Source organism: Monodelphis domestica, chromosome 1 (genome assembly GCF_027887165.1).
Source record: "Monodelphis domestica isolate mMonDom1 chromosome 1, mMonDom1.pri, whole genome shotgun sequence".
Taxonomy (NCBI): Eukaryota; Metazoa; Chordata; class Mammalia; order Didelphimorphia; family Didelphidae; genus Monodelphis; species Monodelphis domestica.
In genome coordinates, this window is record NC_077227.1 from 492,482,841 (window position 1) to 492,506,198 (window position 23,358).

At 39.5% G+C, this 23,358-nt stretch overlaps 1 protein-coding gene and 1 long non-coding RNA gene across 3 annotated transcripts in view; one reads left to right on the forward strand and one right to left on the reverse strand.

The window, feature by feature from the left end:
• The window catches only part of APCDD1L (APC down-regulated 1 like), a 57,389-nt gene extending 34,925 nt beyond the window's left edge, over positions 1-22,464 (forward strand). The window contains exons 2-4 of one of the 2 annotated variants that reach the window (XM_007475671.3): positions 11,179-11,353; positions 15,104-15,653; positions 19,712-22,464. In XM_007475671.3, the coding sequence (XP_007475733.2) occupies positions 11,179-11,353; positions 15,104-15,653; positions 19,712-20,488 (1,502 nt within the window). In that variant the 3' untranslated portion in view covers positions 20,489-22,464. Of the gene's footprint in view, positions 1-11,178; positions 11,354-12,723; positions 12,867-15,103; positions 15,654-19,711 lie in introns of those variants that run through there. The other variant, XM_056812918.1, reaches the window with a different exon arrangement.
• On the reverse strand, positions 834-11,264 carry LOC130456482 (uncharacterized). The gene is made up of 2 exons (XR_008915428.1): positions 10,635-11,264; positions 834-1,010 (listed from the first exon to the last, which is right to left on the reverse strand). It is a non-coding gene; the product is annotated as an uncharacterized LOC130456482 (long non-coding RNA).
• Positions 22,465-23,358: the final 894 nt, after the last annotated feature.

Here is a 23,358-nt window from a genome sequence, read left to right on the forward strand (position 1 = left end):
TGGTGGTAGTCAGTGCCCTGGGGACTTAATCTGTGAGTATGAGTTGGAAAAGGGGGCAAGTCTAACAGTGGTTACTATATGCAGATGAAGAAAGAAGTTTCAGTGACATCCCCATAATCATGTGTCTCAGCTAAGATTCCAAACCAGATTTTCGGGTTTCAAATTTATACCTCCTCACAATGGTATTTCATTATCCATCCTTTGTTATTTCAAGTATTTTAGTAACCTTGGTGATGGAATTCATTTTGACACTCTCATTTATTATAGAGCCTTGTATATTGTAATATTTGTTGGATGTATGAATTCATTCTATGGATTTGGGAGAAAGATCTTAGTCTTGTGACTAGTCCCTCTTTCTGCTAGTTTATTAGCTTAGTGATTAAGGTAAGGATAATGATTCAGGTAGCCCCTACCAGAGTAAGGGCTATATAGAGGCATTAGCAGCAATATTGAGGGCCATTGAGAACTGAGGTATAACTAGAAAGGAATAAGGTAGCCAGGAGAGAGCACTGTATTCATTTGGAGGATTGAACTGAGAAAGGATAAATGGTTCAAAGAAGTGTAAAAATGGAGATTTGAACCCCAGACTTCAATCCCCAGAAGTCCTTGGTACTTCCCAGAATTTCCTATAATCTCACCTGAGTCCCCACCTGGGGAGAACACAATTTGTATTTAAACTGGCTGCAACGCCTACTTCAGCCTCTCTCTTCCTCTATTCAGAGATTGCAACAAGATGTAAGTGAATTGTGAATGGCTAATCAGCCCTAGGCACGTGCTTTTCTTATTTTGTATTTTCTTATTTCCTTGGTTTCTAATAATCTTAATAAACCTCATAAGATATAATACTTTTATTACTAGAGACTAAAATTTAAATGTTACAGAAGAAGAGTAGAATGAGAGCTAAGCCAAAATACCACCAGTATTGACTACTTTATAGTGTAGACTCATATGCAGTTGTGGGATCCCCTGTGTTCTTCTGCTCATTTCATAAATATACGTTGTTGACTTGACTAGAAAAGAAGAGACAAAGAATTTGAACATAAGATCATAGGATTTTAGGATCAAAAGTAAATCCTAGAGATAATTTATTAGAACATTTAATTTTACAGGTGAGAAAACTGAATCTAAGAAAGGTTAACTGATTTAAGGTGAGAAATGGAATTTGAATCCAGGCCTTGATTCCAAATCTAGTATTCTTTCTCCATTTTAGAAGGAAATTCGGGGGTACTGAGGGAAATAAAAACCAGCATCACAGTTCACATATTATTTTGTATTTTGGTTATATATATATATATATATATATATATATATATGTCACCTCTGAGAGGGAGCAGAGAAAAAAAAGTAGAGCAAGAAAGAGAGAGCTAATATATTAAAACTTACTATGTGCTAAATACTGTTAGGCACAAATTATAAGCAAGCAAAACAGCTCTTAACCTTGTGGAGCTTACATTCCAATGGGGGAAGACAAGACAGAAGGGTATCTGGGAAACTGGGAGAGTCATAGAGAGGAGATTTTCTTGCACACTACAAATGGTTTGATGTTACAGGCTGGGGAAAGGGAAAGAGTGCAGAGGCCAATGGCCCATTAGGTAGGGCAAAGCTCATGCATCAAAGGGGTAGAGTTTCAGGTAAGTTGTAAAGGAGGGAGTGGAGGGTAGGGGGGTGGCCTGAGGTTGCATGGAAGCATCCTGGGTCCAGAAAGATAAAACAAAAGCTCACCTATCAGATCCAAGGTCCTAGGGCAGGAGCCCAGGTTAGGTGCACAGCACAGATTAACAGTATATGACAAAGGGGCAGCTATTTGGTTCAGTGGAGAGAGAGAGCCAGGCCTAAACACAGACATCCTGGGTTCAAATGTGACCTCAGATACTTCCTAGCTATGTGACCCTGGGCAAGTCACTTAACCCCACCCCCTTTAGCTCTTATAGCTCTTCTGCCTTGCAATCAATACACAGTATTGATTCTAAGACAGAAGGTAAGGGTTTAAAAAATAGCGCATGACAATACATAAAAATTCCATCTATTTTCCACCTGAAGTTTTACAAAACACTTTTATCATAATAACCCAATAAGCTATGACAATGAGGTATAGTATAGTGTGGTGAATTCCTACCTTAGAATCAGGAGGGACTTGGGTTTGAATCCTACCCCAGATACCTAGTAGTTACATGAAGAACTGACTGTCGACTAGGTACACCTTCTTCCTCTCTGATTAGGCAGTACGTTATTTGAGGGAAGGGATTAAGTATGTTTTATCCAGCTTTTTAGGAATTTGATTTATTGACTGATCAATTTAATCTACTGTGACTTATTTTGGAAGTGTGAAGTAAATTGCACTGAATTCCAATCTAGAGCAAACTATAAGTCATGAACTGGCCTTCATATGCACGCATATCTTATATATATATATGCACCTATGCTCTATTTGCTCTGCTTGATTGACCATGGCTATGGAATTCAGAAATCCTGTCACATGCGTAGTGTTCGCACATTCTGGATCCTAATAATGTCTGTCTATCTAGGAAATGAGGTAAGTGGCCAGCTCACTGTTATTCTTGATGATGACAGGAGAGTCTGCATTTCCCATACCCTAATTGCCCTGTGTTTTCAGGCCCCCTGACCCCGTCCTGCTTGTGTCCAAGCCAGGGATGACTGGGATGCATTTACTCTTTACTAACACAGTGAAATGATGGTTATGGAGTGGGCTAGGTCACCTTACACTGCTGCTTTCAGGCATCTTTGAAGAGATCAAATCACAAAACGGTGTTTAAAATTAATTCAAAGAGTTCTCTCTCTACCTCTGAGTCCTTTAAGGTTCAGTTCAAATTCCACCCATTCCAGAGAATCCTCTGGGATTTTTCCAAGCCAGTCATTAGCTCTTCCTCTCAACTCTTGTAGTCCATTTGGTCATTCTCTCATACCGTGTGTGCCTGTTCTATCTCCCTAACGGGTATGAAACTCTCTGAAGGCAGGACCCAGCTTTATACTACATTACCTAGCACAGAATCCAGAACATAGATAGGAGGTTCATGAGAAGCAACTCTATATAGTCTGAAGAACAATGAATTTCGAGTCAGAAGAGATCTGGTAGAGTTCTACTTCTACTGCTTTCTACCCCGTGACCTTGGGTAAGCCTCCATATCCTCCTCTGTAAAATGGCAAAAATTATCTTGAATACCTACCTCAAAGGAGTTGCTATGAGAATCAAATGAAATAATGGATGTGGAATGCTCTGTAATCTTTATGTATTATATAAAAGTTAGCTATTCTTATACATTCATTAATGAGAATGATGAAAGCAGAGCCTGAAAGGTGGTTTTTTTAGATGGTAACCTCCAAGTAATGTTTTCTTGATCAATTCTTCCTTGGTATTTTGAAGCCAAATAAACAGACCAATGAAATCCACTACTAATTAGTCGCAGATGATCTCATGATTTAAGTAAAGGCAGCATAATTTTTAAATGATAAATTATATGAATGGAAATAGGTTTTGAGTGACAATACACATGTAACCCAGTGGAATTGCATGTCAGCTCTGAGAGGGGGGAGGGAAGAGACAGAAGAAGAGAACATAAATCAAGTTACTATGGGAAAATATTTTTTAAAATACAATTATGTTTACAAAATAATGTTATATGAATTTTATGGCATATGTGATATAATAAATCATGTGTTAAATAAGTATATGATTTAGGTCTGGAAGGCACCTTTAAGATCATCTAGTCCAAATCACTCATTTTACAAATTGGGAAACTAAGATTCAGTAGTGAGGCATGAGTAGTTATGTCACTTGCCCGCGTGTTCATGGTTGATAAGTGGTAGGACCAGTATTTGAACCCAAACTCTTGTCACCTGATGCTTTGCTCACTAAATCAGGGACAGGAATGTAGATAGTATTGTTAGTTTAAACCTCTGGTTCTAAGAATCTAAGAGTTAGGGCAGGGACCTTAGCAACCAGCTAGTCTAGTCAATTAATTTTATAGCTGAAGAAACTGAGGCCCAGAGAGGCTTTTACTTGCCCAAGGCCATAACATAAACATCAGAACTGGGATATGAACCGAAGTCCTCTGACCCCAGAGCCAGTGTTCTTTCTTCTGAAACACATTGCCTTTTGTCAACTTTGTGTGTTTAAATTTGTCTAATCAGAAACATCCTTAACTAGGTACAACCTCCCTGCAGAAAAACTTCAGAACAGCTCCATCATTAGCAGTCAGGAAAAGATGATAAATGATGATGTAATTATTCATCAGCCTGAGCTGACAGAGTGAGTGCCCTCTCCTGCTTTCTTAAAGGAGCTATTTTTAGTATTTTTCTTATGCAGTAAGACTAGAAAACCTCTTATGCAATCCACATTGATTAAATTCTAACGTGTCATGGAAAATCAAATGACCTGAAATACCTTTACTTGACATCAAAAATCTGAAGATTAATATGAATGATTAGTTGCCAATTCATATGCTTTGAAGGAGAATGTTGATTTTTTTCCAAGATACTATTTTAGTTAAGAGAAAATTATCTCAAAAAAAGGATAACTTTATAGAAAAAAATTCCCAAATCATGGTTTAGGCTGTATTTGATATTTTGTATTCAAATTTAAACCCCATTTTAATACTGATCCAAAACTTTGGCAGAGTAGGGCAGGAGTGACAAACCTACTCCCTCTGGAGTCAAATGATGTGGGTTCAAGTAACTAAACTTCCCATGGGATTCAATTTCCTCATATATAACATGGGAGAATTGGACCAGATGACCTCTGAGACCCCTAGTCGTGTTTATCTAAATGATCCTCTTCTGATATGCACGTGCAAAGAAAATTAGTTTATTCTCTGAACATGGGTGAACTGATCATCAATTTTCTTTTTAAAAAATTAATTAATTTGTTTATAATATTAAAGTTACCAGGTATTATCTCCTTCCTTCTCCTCTCACATTAGAGAGAGCACAATTTGATGGCCCCTGAACAATATATACATACACATATGTGTATATATATATATATACATACATATATATATATAAAACTATATCTTGCTTATTTCTATTTATCAGTTCTTTCTGTGGAAATAGACAAACACAAATAATTCTCCAAACCATAATTCAGTTGCCATATATAATGTTCTCTTGGTTCTGCTCATTTCACTCTTTTTAATTTCATGTAGGTCTTTCCATATTTTAAAAAAATTAACCTGGGAGTAGCTAGATGATTTTAGTGGATCAAGTACCAGACCTAGAGTCAGAAGGGCTTGCGTTCAACTCTAGTCTCAGATACTTCCTAGTTATGTGACCCTGGACGAGTCACTTAACCTCATTTGCCTAGCTCTTCCTTCTGTCTAAGAATTGTTACTAAGATAGAAAGTAAGAGAGTTATTTTTTTAATTAACCTGCTCATGATATTTTATGGTGCACTAGAATTCCATCACAGTCATATGCCACAACGTGTTTAGCCATTCCTCTATGAATGGGCATCCCCTCAATTTCCAATTTATCAATTTTTCTCTTCCTTCCTTCTTAGTACATTCCAAGTATTTCTTTAAGGCAAGCTGTGGCTATGAAGCCAGCACTAATAGACAAGTTTGTTAACAAGGAATATTGTTCAGATTTGCTACAGGATTCTCTGAGGTTCAGAGGGCCCAGGTTCCTAGGCAATAAGCTGGGTACAGAGTTCTCGGATATGCATGTTTTGGCTGATGCATTTAGGGCTCTATCTCTTCACTGTGCCTGATAATATATGTGTCCTTCTGTAACTTGGAACTCTGTAATTAAGATACAAATATAGCTCCTTTAGAGGAATGTAGTCCAGTCCACACTAAAGAGCTAAAGGATTTTCCTTTGGCTTTTCATTAGCATCTTAACCACTGGACAGAATGTGACATGAAGACCAACCATCTGGCCAAAGACCCGAACTTTCACTGAGCAGAGAACTAGAGCAGATTTTTCTTTTAGTGATATAATTTCTCTCTTCTCTGTATTTTGGTCACTCTGTCTCTCTCTGACTGTCTCCATCTCTCTGTCTGCTTCTGTCTCTCTATCTCTCTCTGTCTCAATCACTGTCTCTGTCTTTCTGTCTGTCTCTCTCATTGCCTCAAATGAAAATCCTCCAAAGAATCAGACCAGCAGTTCTGCCTTTTCAAACAGGGATTGAATGATTCGTGGCTCCCATGAGATAATAGGTGGGAAAGAACTTTGTACACAGATGACTATCTGAAAGTAAGGGATTATTACTGCCATCATCAATATTAATGGCAAGATGAAGGGAATAAAATTCACATTTGGCCTATTTTAAAGGTCAGTGTAGCATGAAGCAAGCTTGGGGAAGGTGATATTTTTGAATACACTTTTGGTTGGATGAAACTAGTTAATCAGTTTTCTGGCTAAAAAAGATTCAGCCTGTTAAAACTAAAAGGAATCATGCCATTTCTCTGCTCATAAACTCTGGGAGCTCCCTGTTACATCTAGGGAGAAATATAAACTCCTTTGGACTTAAAGCTTTTCACCATCTGGCTCCAGGTCACTCTCATAGTCTCCCATTCTATCATTATTTTTCTTTCTTTTTATTTTTTTAACCTCTTATTTCTATCTTGGAGTTAGTACTGTTTATTAGTTCCAAGACAGATCAGTAATGGATAGGCAATGGGGGTTAAGTGACTTGCCCAGGGTCAGTCATCTAGGAAATGTCTGTCAAATTTGAATCCAGGACATATCATTTTCAGTCCTGGCTCTCAATCCACTAAGCCACCTAGCTTTCTCTTCTATCATTCTTCTTCAGGCAAACAATGGTAAAGCCAACTGGTCTTACTGTTCCTACATATATTCTCCTCCCATCTTGGTACTTTTGCCACACCTAGAATGTTCTTCCTCCTCATCTCTGCTTCCTCGCTTCTCTGGCTTCTTTTAAGTCCCAACTAAAATCTCACTCTATACAGAAAGCCTTTTCCTTTGTTATTTTTCAGTTGTTTAAGTCATATTCAACTCTTCATGACCCCATTTGGGTTTTTTGTTGTTTTCTTTTGACAAAGATATTGGAGCAGTTTGCCATTTCCTTCTCCAGCTTATTTTACAGATGAGGAAAATGAGGCAAACAAGGTGAAGTGACTTACCCAACGTCACACAGCTAGTGTTTGAGGCCAGATTTAAACTCAGGAAGACTAGTCTTGCTGACTCAAGGCATGATACTCTATTCACTGTACCACCAAGTTGTCTTTCCCCAAGGTTTCTTAATTCTATTGCCTTACCTTCTTGTTTTTTTAAACCCTTATCTTCCATCTTAGAATCAAAACTGTGTATTGGTTTCAAGTCAAAAGAGTGGTAAGTGGTAGGCAATGAGGGTTAAGTGACTTGCCCAGGGTCACACAGTTAGGAGGTATCTGTGGCCAAATTTGAACCTAGGACCTCTTGTATCTAGGCATGGCTCTCAATCCACTGAGTCACCCAGCTGCCCCCTATTACCTTCCCTTCTTAATTATTTCTTATTCATCTCTAAAAATATATAGCTTTTTTGGTTCTTATTTGTTTATTTGTTTCCCCCATTAGATTTGAGCTTCTTAAGAGTGAGGACTTTCCTTTGCCTCTTTGTATTCCTAGGACTTAGCACAATGCCTGGAACATAGTAAACACTTAATAAATACTTATTGACTGACTGACTTTGATAGGTGTCTTGAAGTACATATATGAATTATTCAGTTTCCTCTCCTTAGCCCAAAGAGGGCAGAAATAGAAATAAGAGGTTGGAGTTGTAGAGATGATGGAAATTGCTTGATGGAAATAAACCTTACCTAATCAATAGAGCTGTCTAAAAGAAGAACTGGTTGCCTTGGGAGGTAGTAGGTTCTCCATTACTTGAGTTCTTCAGCTAAAGGCTAGATGACCATTTTTCAGGAATGTTCTGACAATTTTTTGTTTTCTAGGTATACATTGGACTAGCAACTCTCTGAAATTTCCCAACATAGATTCTGTGTGAATGCTCTATGTGGACAAGACAGACTCCATTCTCAAAAATGGACATGACAAAAACGTGAATTGAGTACACAAAGTAGAAGGTCATGAAGTATGGTGGCTTCTGTAATTTACTCTTTTTCACCATAGAAATTATCCAGGGTCAAGAGCTTTTTTTTGCTGTTGCTTATTCCTTTTGACACTAGTGGATTAGGGTTCCTTCCTGGTGGGTGGTTATTTCTTTTTTAGCTTCTGTCTCAAAGGGCTTTGCCTTGGTAGTACATGAAGTATGGTGGGAAGAACACTGAGTCAGGATAACTGGGTTCTAATCCTAACTGTGCTACTTGTTACCTGTAGGACCTGGAGTAAAATACCACTTTTCTTGGCCTCACTTGTTTTATTTATAAAATGAGGACCATTTTTGTTTAATAATTTTTCAGTAGGGTCCAACTCTTTGTGACCCTATTTAGGGGTTTCTTGGAAAAGATTCTGGGATGATTTGCCATTGCCTTCTCTAGGACATATTATAAATGAGGAACTGAGACAAATAATGTTAAGTGACCTTCCTAGGATCATACAACTAGTAAGTGTCTGACATTAAATTGAACTCTATGATTTAAATTTGAATAAAGATTACTTGGCTTCTTACTACCTACATGATCTTAGAGAAATCATTTAACATTTTGGGTTCTTGGTTTACTTGTTAATGTGAGGGAAATTAGAGTAGATGAATTCACTGTCAAAATTCCTGGTTATAGCTCTGAGTAGATAACTTTTGAAGTCCCTTTTAGCCTTGAGATTCTAAGATATGATTCCATGATTGGGAAGCAACATGGTATGGAAGGAAAGCTCTGACATTAGACTCAGAGGACTTTGGTTCAAATATTGTCTCTGATGTTATATGACCTTAATCAAGTCAATTAATCTCTCTGGGTTTCAGTTTCCTTATATGTCAAATCGAGAAGTTAGATAAGTAGCCTCTGAGGTTCTTTGAGCTATGATGCTATGGGCTTCAACACTCATTGGCAAACCTTTTAGAGATTGCATGCCCAAACTGCACCTTCAAGCTAACTGTGAGTCTGTCCCATACCCCAGACAGCAGAGGGAGGAAGTGCTAGCATGGGGCTGCTGGACAGAGGGACAGGGCATGCAAAAATGTCCTCAGGCACCATGGGGTGGGAGAGGAGAGCAACTCCCTCCATGCAGCCCAGGCACATGAGCCAAGTCTTCATCAATATGGCTCTATAGCAAAACTCTAGGCTTGTCCTTTTCTTTCTATCCCCTTCTTTATTTCCATCAATATAAAACTATTCTAGGTTCCATTCTCTCAGAACACTCTGCTGAAGTTCTAATGGGTCAGTGTTATATTGTTATTGTTTGGTAGTTTTTCAGTCATACCTGACTCTTCATGATCCTTTTTAGGATTTTCTTAGTAAATATACTGAAGTGTTTGCAATTTCCTTCTTCAGTTCATTTTGAAATGAGGAAACTGAGCCATATAGGGTTAAGTGACTTGCCCACAAAGCTAGAATGTGCTTGAAACTGGATTTGAATTCAAGTCTTCATGATTCTAGGTTCTGCACTCTATTGTGACCTAGCAGCTTCAGATGTGTCACATGTCTTAGGGAACACAAATGCTTTTTAAGCAAGAGTATTCAAAGCCTTAACATATTTTCTTTTTTTAACTTTTTATGAAAATTCTGACATTAAAAAATACCAAATAAGATTAAAACTTCCATATACACAGCAGTAAAAGTTCAAGTTTCTATTAAAATTTACTTTTCTTTTTAAGTATATAATAAATTCATCATGTGACTTTGTAATTGGTTCTCTTTGCAACTTGTAAAAAGAATGCTTCTATCACTTTCTTTTCTTTCTGTTCTGATAACCATATCCTCATCCCATTTCAAACCAGAGGAAGACAGAGAAAGCATTTTAACAAATATACAGCCAAGCAAAATAAATCTCTGCATTTGCTGAGCCTGAAAATGTATGTCTTATTCTACTATTTGAGTCTATGTCTTGCCAGAGAATTTCAGACATCATGTGCAAAGGACTGCCTTTAATGTATAATAGTATACATTTATATATTATAAGTATATATTATATCAATATCATTAAGCAAATTATTTGTTAAATATTAAAAGAAATAAAATAAATACATAAATATTGTTATATATCATAGATCTATCATCTTATGTATAAGATATATAATATAGATTCTTATAGACAATAATTTAATTAATAATATAACAATAATAAATACATATAAATATATGAATGCCTCTTGTATAATGGTAAAGAACTGTTTTCAGGTGGGGGTCATGCTCTACTTCAGATTCCTCCTGGCTGAGGGGAATCTAGGCAAGGTTTAACCTTTCATTGCCCCCAGGCAAAAGCTCAAAGATTATACATTGCAGAACAATTGCTTATATACATCTCTGTTCTTATGGGGAGTTTCCCAAAAGCTTGCATTTAGTTAGGCACTTTCTGAATATTAACTTATTTTATCCTCACAACAACCCAATGGGGTGGGTGCTATTAGTATCATCCCCTATTTTACAGATGAGGAAACCGAGGCCAAGTTTGTTACGGGACTTGCCTAGGGTTACAGAGCTACTAAGTGTATGAGGATAGATTTGAACTAGGGACTTCCTTATTCCAGGCTTAGCTCTTTATTCACTATACCAACCAGTTACCTCTAATTTCCTCATTGAGGAGTTCTGTATACATCAATGAAATCACAAAGCTGGTCCCCGCAAGCTGAATATCTATAAACAAACTTTAAGGTCATAGATAAAAGTCAGTGGAATCTTTTCATTGTATACAAATACACTGGGAGTTCCTGGCTCCCAAGATTTAGCTGGTCCTATATACCCAGTTTGGGACCGTTGAAGAACCAGCTTCACTGAGAGGACCAGCCATCAGGTAATGAATGTAAAGTCTGAGGCACGGAGGGATCAAGAGTTGCATCAGAGAAGGGTGTACCCAGGTGCCTCGTTCTTGCGTAATATCTCAGTGTTATGCGGCGCTCTCAGCTCCGCTGTCCACTGGGTCCAGTTAGTTACAGGGGACATTCGGGCTGAACCTGAGTGAGTCTGGAACAGATTCCTGGGTTCCTCTAGGGCCGCAGCAGTCTCTCTTTGATAGGGAAAACCAGGCAAGCTGAACCTCCGCCCCCAACGTTTCCTCCCAGGGAAGGGCGGGGACTGTGACTCCTAACGCATTTGTCTTGCTTTAAAGTCGGCACATCTGGAATCCAGCATTGGGACGGCTCTGCTCTCCAGGGGCAGCGGAACAGCTCCGGCCGGCTTCATTGGGAATCCCAGTGTCAGTACCAACTGCGCCATCTTCAGGACGGAGCCAGAATTACGGCGATGTTACCTCCAAGGCTAGAGGGTCATTGGATCTCCACGAGGTACAGATATCTCCTCTCCTAGTGTGATCACAAACTCTCCTTAATATCCTCCAGGCTCTGCCCCGCAAGTCTCCTCATGCCCTGACAATTCATATGAAAGCCTCAATACTGTATTTGATATAAAACCAGGCTTCCAAGGCAAATCCCTTGCTGTGGTCTCAGCCCTTTGAATTAGTGTAGAACTTTCCAGAGGGACTCTGGACTTCATAGCTTAGGAAGGGAGCCTCTACTACACATTCTTACCTGCCCCTCTGGCAGTCTGGCGAAGCCTATGGACCCCTTCTTAGAATAATGTTTTTAAGTACATAAGACACCTAGGATTACAAAAGCAACAAATTATCATAGAAATCCACTTATAAAAAAATTTTTTTAAAGTTTCTGGAGTTAAAGACCCCTGATTCTAGGGGCAGCAAAGTGTCTCAGTGGATTGACAACCAGGCCTGGAGCAGGGAGAACCTGGGTTAAAATTTGAACTCAGATGAAATAAATAAATTTTTTAAAAAATTGACCTCAGGCATTTCTATGTGATCCCAGGCAAATCCCTTTAACCCCAATTGCCTTGCCATTTTCTTAGAATTGATAGTACAGACATGGAAACAGTATGTGTGTGTGTGTGAGTGAGAGAGAGAGACAGAGAGAGAGAGAGAGAGAGACAGAGAGACAGAGAGAGACAGAGAAAGAGAGAGAGGGAGAGATGGATGGAGAGATAGGTAGATAGTAGATAGATAGATAGAAGGTATCAAATGATGTCTACTCTCTTCATTTTACAAATGGGAAAGCAAAGGCCCAGTTGGGAAATTATTTTCCCAAGGCCACATGACTAAGGAAATCTTAGACTCAATTTTTTTTTTCCCTAGAGGGATTCACCATTCAGGGTATCTTTTACTACATTCTGTTCTATGTGGTTTTAAAATCTGATTTTTGTAGCCAGTTGGATATTCTACATAGCAGTATATCTGGGCCCATATAGTTCTTACTTTTGTTCCCAAATGTTGCTCAATACTGACTGTACCCTAGGAAACTGCATCATCAAGGTCAGGAAATAATCCATGGGTATCCGGCTAAGGTTCTATCAAGTGGGACATCCAAGAGGAGGTGGTGTGAGTGACTGGGCAGACAGGGACTTGGGTGGCCATGTACAAAAAATGTCATGTGAACATTCTGCATCTGCTCTTTCCTTCCAAGCTCAATGATGAAACAAAAATGTGTGAACATCTGCTATCATTTCATAAAGGAGACAGTGGTGAGGGGAGACACTCCAGAAATGTTTCTGGGCTCCTCATATCTTTGAATCTCCAAACACTCTGCTTTATGAGCCTCAAAGAGGCATCACAATGCAACAATGACCTTCTCCCAGACTTTGAAAATAGTAGCAGAAGTCCTTGCCCTCTCACCAGTCCAGGGACACCATAGCATCCCACTTTTCCACCATGCCCTAAACAAATTCCAAGATATCAAGGCTCAAAAAAATAACAGTTCCTGCTTCTCAGGATCTAATATAGGACAGAAGATAGTAAGCCTAAAATGAACCTTAAAATCTTTTGCTTTTTATGAGAACCTGTCTCTCTGAGTTTAGATCCTGAGAGAACTCAGTCCTAAATGTGTTACATAGGAGAGAGTATACTGTATTAACTGAATTGTTACTTGGAAATGTATCTGCCCCTTCTCTTCCATCAACGATTACTTTCTTTGGGAACAGTCACCACCTCTCTCCTTTTCCTCAGCTATAACATGAAGAGTTTGACAAGATGATCTCTAAGGACCCTTCAAGCTCTCTATGATATGAATCAATGAAGTCTGGAAAACTGAATGATGCTTATAAAACATTTGACCAAAAATTGTGGAGGTCTGGGAAGGGGTGGAGAAGATGAGGAGGAATAACTGAAAGAGAAAACATTACCTTTAGTTCCTTCCTGGCCCACTTGTTCAGTTGTTTTTCCATCATGTCTGACTCTTCATGACCCCATTTGGGGTTTTCTTGGCAAAGATACTGGAATGTTTTGCCATTTCTCTTTCTAGCTCATTTTATAGATGAGAAAACTAAGACAAACAGGGCTAAGTGATTTTTCTAGAGTCACACAACTAATATCTAAGAGTGGATTTGAACGCAGGAAGATGTGTTCCTGACTCCAGGCATGGCATTCTATACATTGTGCCACCCAGCTGCCCTATGACTGATAGGGCATGCTTAATTATCTAATAGCAAGCTATGGCCCACTGCTTCATTTCAATAATTGATAGGATTGTAGATCTAGAGCTAGAAGTAGTCTCAGAGGTCATCTGGGACAAACCCTTCATTTTACAGATGAGGAAACTGATACACCAGAGAGGTGAAGTGACTTCTTGACAAGTTCACCCAAAGCCAGGATTGGAACCAAAGTCCTCTGACTCCACAGTCAACATTCATTCTACTATACCAATTAAATCTCTTATTTAGTAGAATAAATATGAACTTATTCACCAAATCTCAGTACACTAGAATGGGAGAACTTTTGTCAAAGCTCAAAAGAAGAATAAATGAATAAATTCTACTTTATGCAATGAGGGAGAAACTTATAGGTGTTGGATGAGTGTATGGAGAACAGATCTAAAAAACTGCTAGTAGCCGCCTTGGATCCTGGAGTGGAGAAGACCAGAATTCAAAACCTATCTCAGGAATGTATTATTAGCTATGTGATCCTGGCAAGTCACTTAACTTTAATTTGCCTCAGTTTCCTTTTCTGTAAAATGGAGATAATAATAAAAGAACCTACTTCTCATTGTTATTGAATATAAAATTCAATCATATTTGTAAACTGTTTTTGCAAATCTTAAAGTGTTAATTAAATGAGTTATTTTATTATTAATTTCATTTATTATTACCATTATTGTTATTATTATCATGATTAGTCAAATAAAGTAGGATGTTTGGGACCCATCTATAACATTCTGAGGTTGGCTTGGTCACCAGGTAGTATAGTGGCTAGAATGCTATGCTTACAATTCAGATTCTACCTCCAACCCTCAAGAGCTGTGATCCTGGGCAAATAAAACACTCTCAAACTCAGTTTCCTCTTCTATAAAAGACAGCACCTGGGGGCAGCTGGGTGGCTCAATGGGTGGATGGAGAGCCAGGCTCAGAGAGGGGAGGTCCTGGATTAAAATCTGGCCTCAGAAACTTCCTAGCTGTGTGACCCTGGACAAGTCACTTGGCCCCCATTGTCTAGCCCCTACCACTCTTCTGCCTTAGAACCAATACATAATATTGATTCTAAGATGGAAGGTAAGGATTTTAAAAAAAAGAGAGATAGCACCTACCTAACAGGGTTATTGTGAGGATCAAATAAGGCAGTATATGAAATGGGCTTTGCAAACTTTAAATCATTTGGCAAATGTTAACTATAATTATTAGGGAGGGTAATTATATTCTTTTTTTTTTAACTTACCTTCCATCTTAAAATCAATCCTGTGTATTGGTTCTAAGGAAGAGGAGTGGTAAGGGATAGACAATGGGTGTGGTTTGACTTGCCCAGGGTCACACAGCTGGGAAGTGTCTGAGACCATATTTGAACCCAGGACCTCCCATCTCTGGGCCTGGCTCTCAATCCACTGAGCCACCCAGCTGTTCTCCATAAGTATATTCTTAATGGTCCTTTCAGAGATAGCTCAAGGCCAGCTAGCTTTAGATAATGAGTCTAACTTAGCATAGTCATTCTGATGTTCTAACCTATCTTTTCCCTCTTCCTCCTTCCATCCCGCATGTTATCTCAGCTGTGAAGTGCGTCCAGGGCCAGAGTTCCTTACCAGGTCATACATGTTCTTCTCAAACCGGCTGTTTAAAGCCTACCAGTTCTACTACCAGGACCCTTCCTGCCACGAACCCTTGTACTCCCTTCTCATCAAAGGCAAGATCCGCCTTCGCCAGACATCCTGGATAACACGGGGGGCCACCGAGGCCAACTACCATCTGCACAAGGTCGGCATCGTCTTCCATAGCCAGAGCGCTATTCTGGAGATAGCAGAACGCATCAATCAGACCAGTGGCAGAGGCTGTGGTAAATTACTTCCCCCAGGGAGGTCCTGGACTCCAGGGACTGTCTATGAACTCCTGAGTGCCAAGGCAGAGAGGGACTGCACTGGGGCGCTGGGCTTTGCCATGCATGAGCTCAGCCTGATCCGAGTGGAAAGGCATTACAAGCTGCAGCAGATGCCAGGCAATAGGGTGGTGGAGGAACTATATCTGGGTGACATCCACACGGAATGGTCAGAAAGGCTTCACTACAGACCCACCGGGTATCAACACCCACTGCAGAGTGCCATGGTAATAATACTAAAGAGTTGTAACACCACCATGGGGTTGGTGACCTTTTCAGAGGTTTTATTCTAGGTCTACATAGATCCACTTTTATTTAAGATGTATGCCTACTGGTAATCCTCAGTGAAGTCCTCCTTCCTCACCTGGGCACAGAGTGGAGGTGATTCTGGGCTCTGGAAGGAGCAGAAACTCTGGGATAGGCTGCCAACCTGAAAGGGCTTCAAGTATGGGATAGGGAAGGGACCATATGTCTGTCATCTCAGCACCAGCCAAAATAAGTGTAGAGAGGCTCCATCACCAGAAGGCTGGCCACCAAGTGATGAGCTCCTCCCACCCTCGTTTTTTTTTTGTTTGTTTTTGTTTGTTTTTGGCTGCAGCAACACATCAAGGCTGTCTAGTAAAGGTATGGGAAGTTGTGATCTTGCCTTAAGAGAGGGTGCACTCATGGTCATGTGGTGGTGAATCTTTTAAAGTATCCAAGCATGCCAACAATCTTCCTTCTTTCCACTCAAATTAATTGTGTAATGGCTGGTAATGGCCAGATCTGGTTGAGAGCAAGGTAAGTGAAATGCTCTTATGCTGAAAATGAGCTAATAATTTGTGTCTAGAGAAACCAACGATACCTGAAAAATTAAGATAATCTCATAGTACTCAACTCCCCTTTACAGATGAGGAAACTGAGGTCTGGGGAAGTTAGGGGATTTGCCCTATGTTGTACTGGTAGTTAGTGACCATGCTGGACTCCTAATCCAATCATCTTTTCTCTAGACCTGAAATCTCATAGTACATGCTATATTATATTTAAATAATCCTGGAAATTGTGTCCATATTTATATAATATCTCTCCCATAAGCAGGCAGGGAATTTTTTGATAACAATGAAATATATCTTTCAGGATCTAATTATGTACATGACAGTCAAGGATTTGGACTGGATAGGGGGGACATTTCTATCACTAAAGGCCTGGGGACAAGAGGATTAATGGGAAGGAACCCATTTACAGAATTTATTTATATAAATTTATATACTCCTTTCCCATTGAAGACAGAACAAATTGCTCAGGGTCAACAAAACATCTCTTTGTTTTTTCTGTTATCTGAGAATTATTTATTCCTTTTTTGGTGTGTTCTGAGGCAGTCTGAGGCTAATGTTAACCTCACTTAAGAGATGAGAGAGAGAGAGAGAGAGAGAGAGAGCGCATCCATAGGGAGGTTATCATCTTATCCCATAATAGCACTGGGAGAGGAAATAGCATTGAATCCAGGGATGTACTGTGATCTAGGAGCATTCATGTTGAATACCCATTTCCCTTCTCCCTAAGCATGGTTCCTTTCTTACATTCCCTCCCAACAACTCCCTTTTGGCCCCATCCCCACTAGCTGCTCCATCCCAGCCAGTCTGGTTTATTTCCAGAAAATTTAAATCTATCATCAATTCATTTTGAGAAGTGATTGAGAATGGAATATGAAGGGTACCATATGTGAGTGTTAAAATAATATTTTAAAAAATGTAAAAAGGAGGGCAGCTGGGAGACTCAGTGAATTTAGAGCCAGGCCTTGAGATGGGAGGTCCTGGGTTAAAATCTGGCCACAGACATTTCCTAGGTGTGTGATCCTGTGCAAGTCACTTAACCCCCATTGAGTAGCCCTTACTGCTCTTCTGCCTTGGAGCCAATACACAGTATTGATTCTAAGATAGAAGGTAAGGGTTTAAAAAATATAAAACAGGGGGAGAAAAACCCCAACTCTAGAGGTTCTTTATAGAGGGAGGAGGCAGCTGGTAGCATATTCCATTGTTACACTATGCTTTCCTGGGTCACAACCATGCTGGTAAACTAAACCAGATGGTAAATATAAACATTCTCAGAAGCTAATTTAAAAGCAATCAGGTACCCAGATCCATTCCTTTTGTATGCTGCTAATTCACCAGCCTGTAGTGGACCAAGAACATCTGAGCACATGATGTCACCTCTTGGGGTTAATTAGAAATTGTCATAGACTGCTTCATAAATTACTTTATAAAACTCATTTAATCTAGCAAGATTTTGGCTTCAGGCTGAACATGTTAATTTGGTTGGACAGGGGTCTTGGTTAAGAACAAGTGGAATTCTAGACAATGCTAAAATGAACTTCATTTAGAATAAGACAGGGTAATTTTCTTTCCTGAAAAAAATAATCAAATCTAAGGAGAAAATGTCATTTCCCTCCCTATCCTGGCCCCAAGCATCCTGTCTGAATTTGTTCTGAAGAAATCTACTTGCCCCAAATTACCAACCATTATCAAAGAATTTCCTGCCTACTTGTGAAGAATATGTATGTATGTGTGTCTATATATATATATATATAATATGTGTGTGTATGTGTGTAATAGGCTACTTCTGGGGATTTATTTTAACTCACCATGTACTGTCACTATATATTAGGGTGACCCAAGTTGAAATGTTAGCCCTAAATGGCTCAATTCCAGATTGTAATCAAGGAACATGTTAGCACTACAGCTACCTACAGATGGAGGTTAGTTCATTTCTATTGCAACCATGTCTAACTATTAACTTGCATTTTGAATAACTTTTCAAAACCCCTGGGTATAAACCTCCCAAGCTAAACGTATATTTTTTCTTGTTCAAATCTATGAAAAGTTAGATTCATCATGTAAATACATATACAAAAGTCTTAAAAAAGAAGGCTAAGATGAAGTCCTTCTTTGATCAAAAGATTTCCCTGCCCCTAGCTGGCACCTGGACTTTGCTTTCTTGTACCAAGCTTCCCAGGCAACTTTTGGTGAAAAATCTCAACTTTTGTTTTTTTAAACAACAAAGAGAATTTGTACACAGATTTCATGGTTGGGCTTCATAAACACTACTTTTCTCTTGCCAAACCAAATCCATTTCCTTTTTCCTTTGGGATTTTCAAAGCAACTAGAAGATATTCCAGTTCTGTTATTCTTATTTTGTCAATGGTTAAGTTGACAACTTGTTCGGTTTTATAGTCTAAGCTCTCTGCTCTCCCTTCTGCCTCCATTGACTGAATTATGGGAAGCATACAAGCTATCCCTTCAGATTTCTTTTAGCATTTCTACATAGGGACCCAGTGGCTTCATCCAGTATCACAATTTGATTTGAAGCCTTTATTCTTGCACTAAATCTAGCTTTTAACAGTCTAGGAGGAAGTAAATGAATTGTCAGGGAATCAAAACTAAACATCCAGGCTTCTGATCTTGTTTGGAGAAGGCTGGAGGTGGGGTGGATATTGTGAGATGAATGTTTTGTTAGGAGAGATACAAAAGAGTGAGGACACCTGGATTCTAGTCCCACTTGTTCCTTAATTCTCGTTTCTTCTCTTTTCAGTTTTCTCAGCTGTAAAATAAGGATGCTGGGGGGGCAGCTGGGTAGCTCAGTGGATTGAGAGCTAGCCCTAGAGACGGGAGGTCCTAGGTTCAAATCTGGCCTCAGACACTTCCCAGCTGTGTGACCCTGGGCAAGTCACTTGACCCCCATTGGTAAGGGTTTAAAAAAAAATAAGGATGCTGGACTAGATTATCTCTAAGATTCCTTCTTATTCTCCCATTTTCTTGTACTTTATATTTAGGTGGAACTGGGGTCTCTGCTGCTTGGGGACTTCTATCATTAGTGTAACTCATTCCTTCCATGCTTCTCTAGCCCAGGTCCATGTCATTCAAAGATCCATTGGGGGCCTTCCTTTGATTCTCTAAAGATGCATGTGTGTAGCAGTAGGAAGGTTGTTTTTCCCCTCTGAAAATAGGGTTACCTAAAGGGAGGGTAGAGGACAAAAATATTTATTTTGTGGCTTTGCCATCCTTTTTAGGCACATACTGACATTTTAGTAGGTGATTCAAAGAATAAAAAGCCTCCATTTCCAAAGAAATCAATTTCTAATTAATCTGTTTTTGTAGTAGAGCAGGAAAGAGGTTTACAGGGATGGGGAATGTGCGGAGAGAGGGAAGGCTAGGCATAGCCCATCCCAGCTACTCTCCCTTCCTCTCAAGTTTACCATATTTCTTTTTCCTCTCTGAAATTCACCACCTTTATTTTTGCCCTTTGCCAGCATCACTCGCACCCATGCCCAGCTTGTGGAATCATCTACCGTTCAGATGAACATCATCCCCCCATCCTACCCCACAAGGCAATGCTGCCCCTGAGACTCAGTGGCAGGTGGGTCAGCATGAGGTGTGAGGTCCGACCTGCTGTACTCTTCCTCACCAGATTCTTCACCTTCCATGGGAATAACCGGACATGGGAAGGCTATTATCACCACTATTCTGACCCGGCTTGCCGACAACCCACATTCACTGTGTATGCCTTTGGGCATTACAATAAGGGTACCCTGTCTACCAAGGTCAGAGGTGGCTCTGAGCTAACATTCAGGGTCACCCAGGCCCGTGTGACGCCAATGGATCAGGTCACTGTGGCGATGCTGAACTTCTCACAGCCTGGGAGCTGTGGGGATGCAGGGTCCTGGTCCCTTGGAACTGAGCAGGATGTCACACCCACCAATGGGTGCTTGCCACTAGGTATCCAGCTCCCTCATGTGGAGTTTGAACTCTTTAAGATTGAACAAGACATGAAAGGCCAAAGCCTGCTGTTTATTGGAGAGAGGCCCACAGATGGCTCCAACCCAGATATCCCAGAGAAGCGTCCTACTTCCTATCAGGCCCCTCTGGTCCAGTGTGCTGGAGCACCTGCTGTCTTTTCAAGACCACTTCATCACAGTCATCAGCCAGAAAAGTATAGGAGTAGCAGGAACAGAGCATCCAAAGTACATTCTACAGGCATCCTACTTCTGATCGTAGCCCTGACATCTTTAAGGTGGGGCCTAAATTGATCAAATTGTTGGCTCCCAGAGCAGGAGGGAATTCCCTCCAAAGTTTGAGACATCCTCCAGGCACACTTTTCAGATCAGCACCTTCTTTTCTAATCCCTGAGACTCTGTATATGCTAAAACCCAGACAGAGGAAGGGTGGTGTTCTTGAGACTGGACGCAACATGCAAATATCCACTTCCAAGTTACTGAGTGATGCTGACTCTGTTGAATTTAGCAGTTCATACTAAGGCTGGTGACATGGATTAAAGATGCTGCCATGAACTTTCAGTGGCCTGTATTCAGGGGTAATCTCAGTCTCCCAAAGTGCTAACTGCTAGAAATTCTGTGCTCCTCAAATTCAACATTTCTGACCTCTAAATGTCTGACTTTCCAGGACCTCTGTTTATGAGGTAGGGTTTTATCCATGGGTTCTTGCATTGGTTTCATTCAAACCTAAGGTACTCAACTAAGAGGCAGGTTAACACCCCTTCTCCCCACCCACAACTTCCAAATCACACAGAAGTAAGTTTAGTTAGTTCTTGTTTGAATCCCCTTGGCACTTCTAGTCACTGGATAGCCAAAGAACTCATCTGTATCTCCGGCATATAGTTTACCTTCCTTCATCAGAAAATTCCCAGTTCTTTAAAGACTCACGAGAGAAAATATCATGGATATTTTATGAGTGGATGACTTTAGATTAATTTTATTTTATTATTCTTTAGATCCATTTTATAAATAGGTTAATGGCAAAACCTAGAAAATGGATTTTGTTTCTTTATTCCTTAGGTATTTATAAATGGCACCCCAAATGGATGGGGCAAGTTCTGAGGTTCTCAACCTTTTTTTGTGTCATGGAACCTTACTCTTAAACATGCTTTTAAGGGCATAAAGCAAAATACATAGGCTTACAAAGAAAACCAATGACAATGAAATTATTTAAATATTAAATTTTAAGTCTACAGACTCCAGGTTAATGACCCTTGGATTATATGATCCCTAATGTTTTACATCTTTGTATCCACAGCACATAGTAGGAGCTTAATCTTTGAATCAAATTGTTAGTTTAATCCAAAGTGTTAATTTACTTATGTGGCATAGTTAGAGTGAATTATAAATGGGGGTGGAAGGTATGAATAAAATTGCTGTAGCATTCTCATATAGCTAAAAATTAGCTCCAGCATGAACTCAGAGGTTTTGACAAGTATTTCAGTGATTGCCTCCTTTTTTATTTCTTCCCACTTTCAGTACTCAAGTATTTTAGAATTCAAATCTAGATCTTACAAATGGCTTTGTGAACTTGGACAATGAAATCCCTTTCCTTTGCTAGTCTGGTCTCATCTGTAAAAAGAGAGGGTTTTTCGGTGAGTTCTAAAGTCCTTTTGAACTCTGGATGATGATGCATTTATTACGTATAAGGCAAGTATCACTTTCCACTAGAATTCAACATCCCTTCTCACTCGTTTTGTTCAGTTAGTATCTACTGGAAAAGCCCTATCTTTTCTAATCTCTTGTAAATAAGACAAGTTCATCTTTGAAAGTCCCCTGCTAAAACAGGCTTTCAGAGGGCATATTTACAGAGCTCGAGTTATAAGATTTGTGGTTTTAAACCAAATATATAGAATCGTGGAATTTTCAAGGGGGTAGAGGTTCTCGGGGATGCTATTTTCACTAACCACCTCATCTATGTATGGGAGCGAATGAATCACATTTGCACATTAATCACATTAGTTTTTAATCCCATTAAAACTTAAATATTTTTCATAAAGTTATACTGAGCAATGTTCCCTGTTTATTAAAGACTGACAAGAGTAGGGGTTTGTGTTCTTACTTCAAGCACATAAGATAACCAAGATTTCTTCACATATAAATTCTCTTGTTACCTACAGGACCTAGAATTAATCAGAATAATTTGGGAAGAAGCTTAAAACAGAACATATAACTATATTAAATTGTAAAGTGTATATATTAAAGGAGAAATATGTCCCCTTACAACCAGATCTCAGTGTTTCTTTTCTTTACTGTGAATTTAAGGATTAGGGATTCTGATTTCAGGTCCAGTATTTCAAATGATTTTTCACATATCACAAGAAAGACAGTGGAAATTATCATTCCAGGCTCTGGCTTTTATGATCTGTTGCCAGCATCTCTAGAACTGAAGTTGACTGTGTAGTTGTGAATGTTCAGGGAAGAAATGATCATTGTTACCCACTTGCTACCTATTAGATGGGATATCAAAATTGAGACTGTCCTTGACATAAATACAAATTTCTTGCAGTAAACTTTGGCTCGTGACCCATTCCATAAATCTGTCTTGAGACTGCTGAAGCATCCTTGGGTGCTAGTAGAGAGAAAAAAAAGGGTTCTAGATTCCTAAAATTTGAGGTAACACATTATATGTTTTGCCCTATTTACAAAGGATTTGATATTGGTATAATTTCATATCATAGGTTCCTAGTATATTAGAATTTCTAGAATAAAATTAAGCCCCATTGAAACTCCTATACAAATTAACCTTTGGGGGAGGTAGGGGGATTGATCTACCTGCCTTGCCCAATCTGGAAAAGCAGTGGTTAACCACAGGCCTGATCCCAACTTGGCTGGGTATAGAAATTTTAACCTGCTCCATTTTCCCAACCTGGATCAGTTTATCCCTCCTCTGGCCAGTGGCCCTCTTCTCCACATGGGAGGCCACCATATTTGTGTTGGACTTAACTGTGGACACCTGATTAACTTCAGCCTTACCACAGCTCAGAGCTCCAACAGCCTTAGCCTCCTCAGCAAGGATGACAATCATAGGCCCCCATACCTGGCTGCTTTCCTTGTTTTTCTATGCATGTGTTTTGCTGGAGACCAAGTACCTGATTCAGCACAGTATATACTTGTTGACTGAC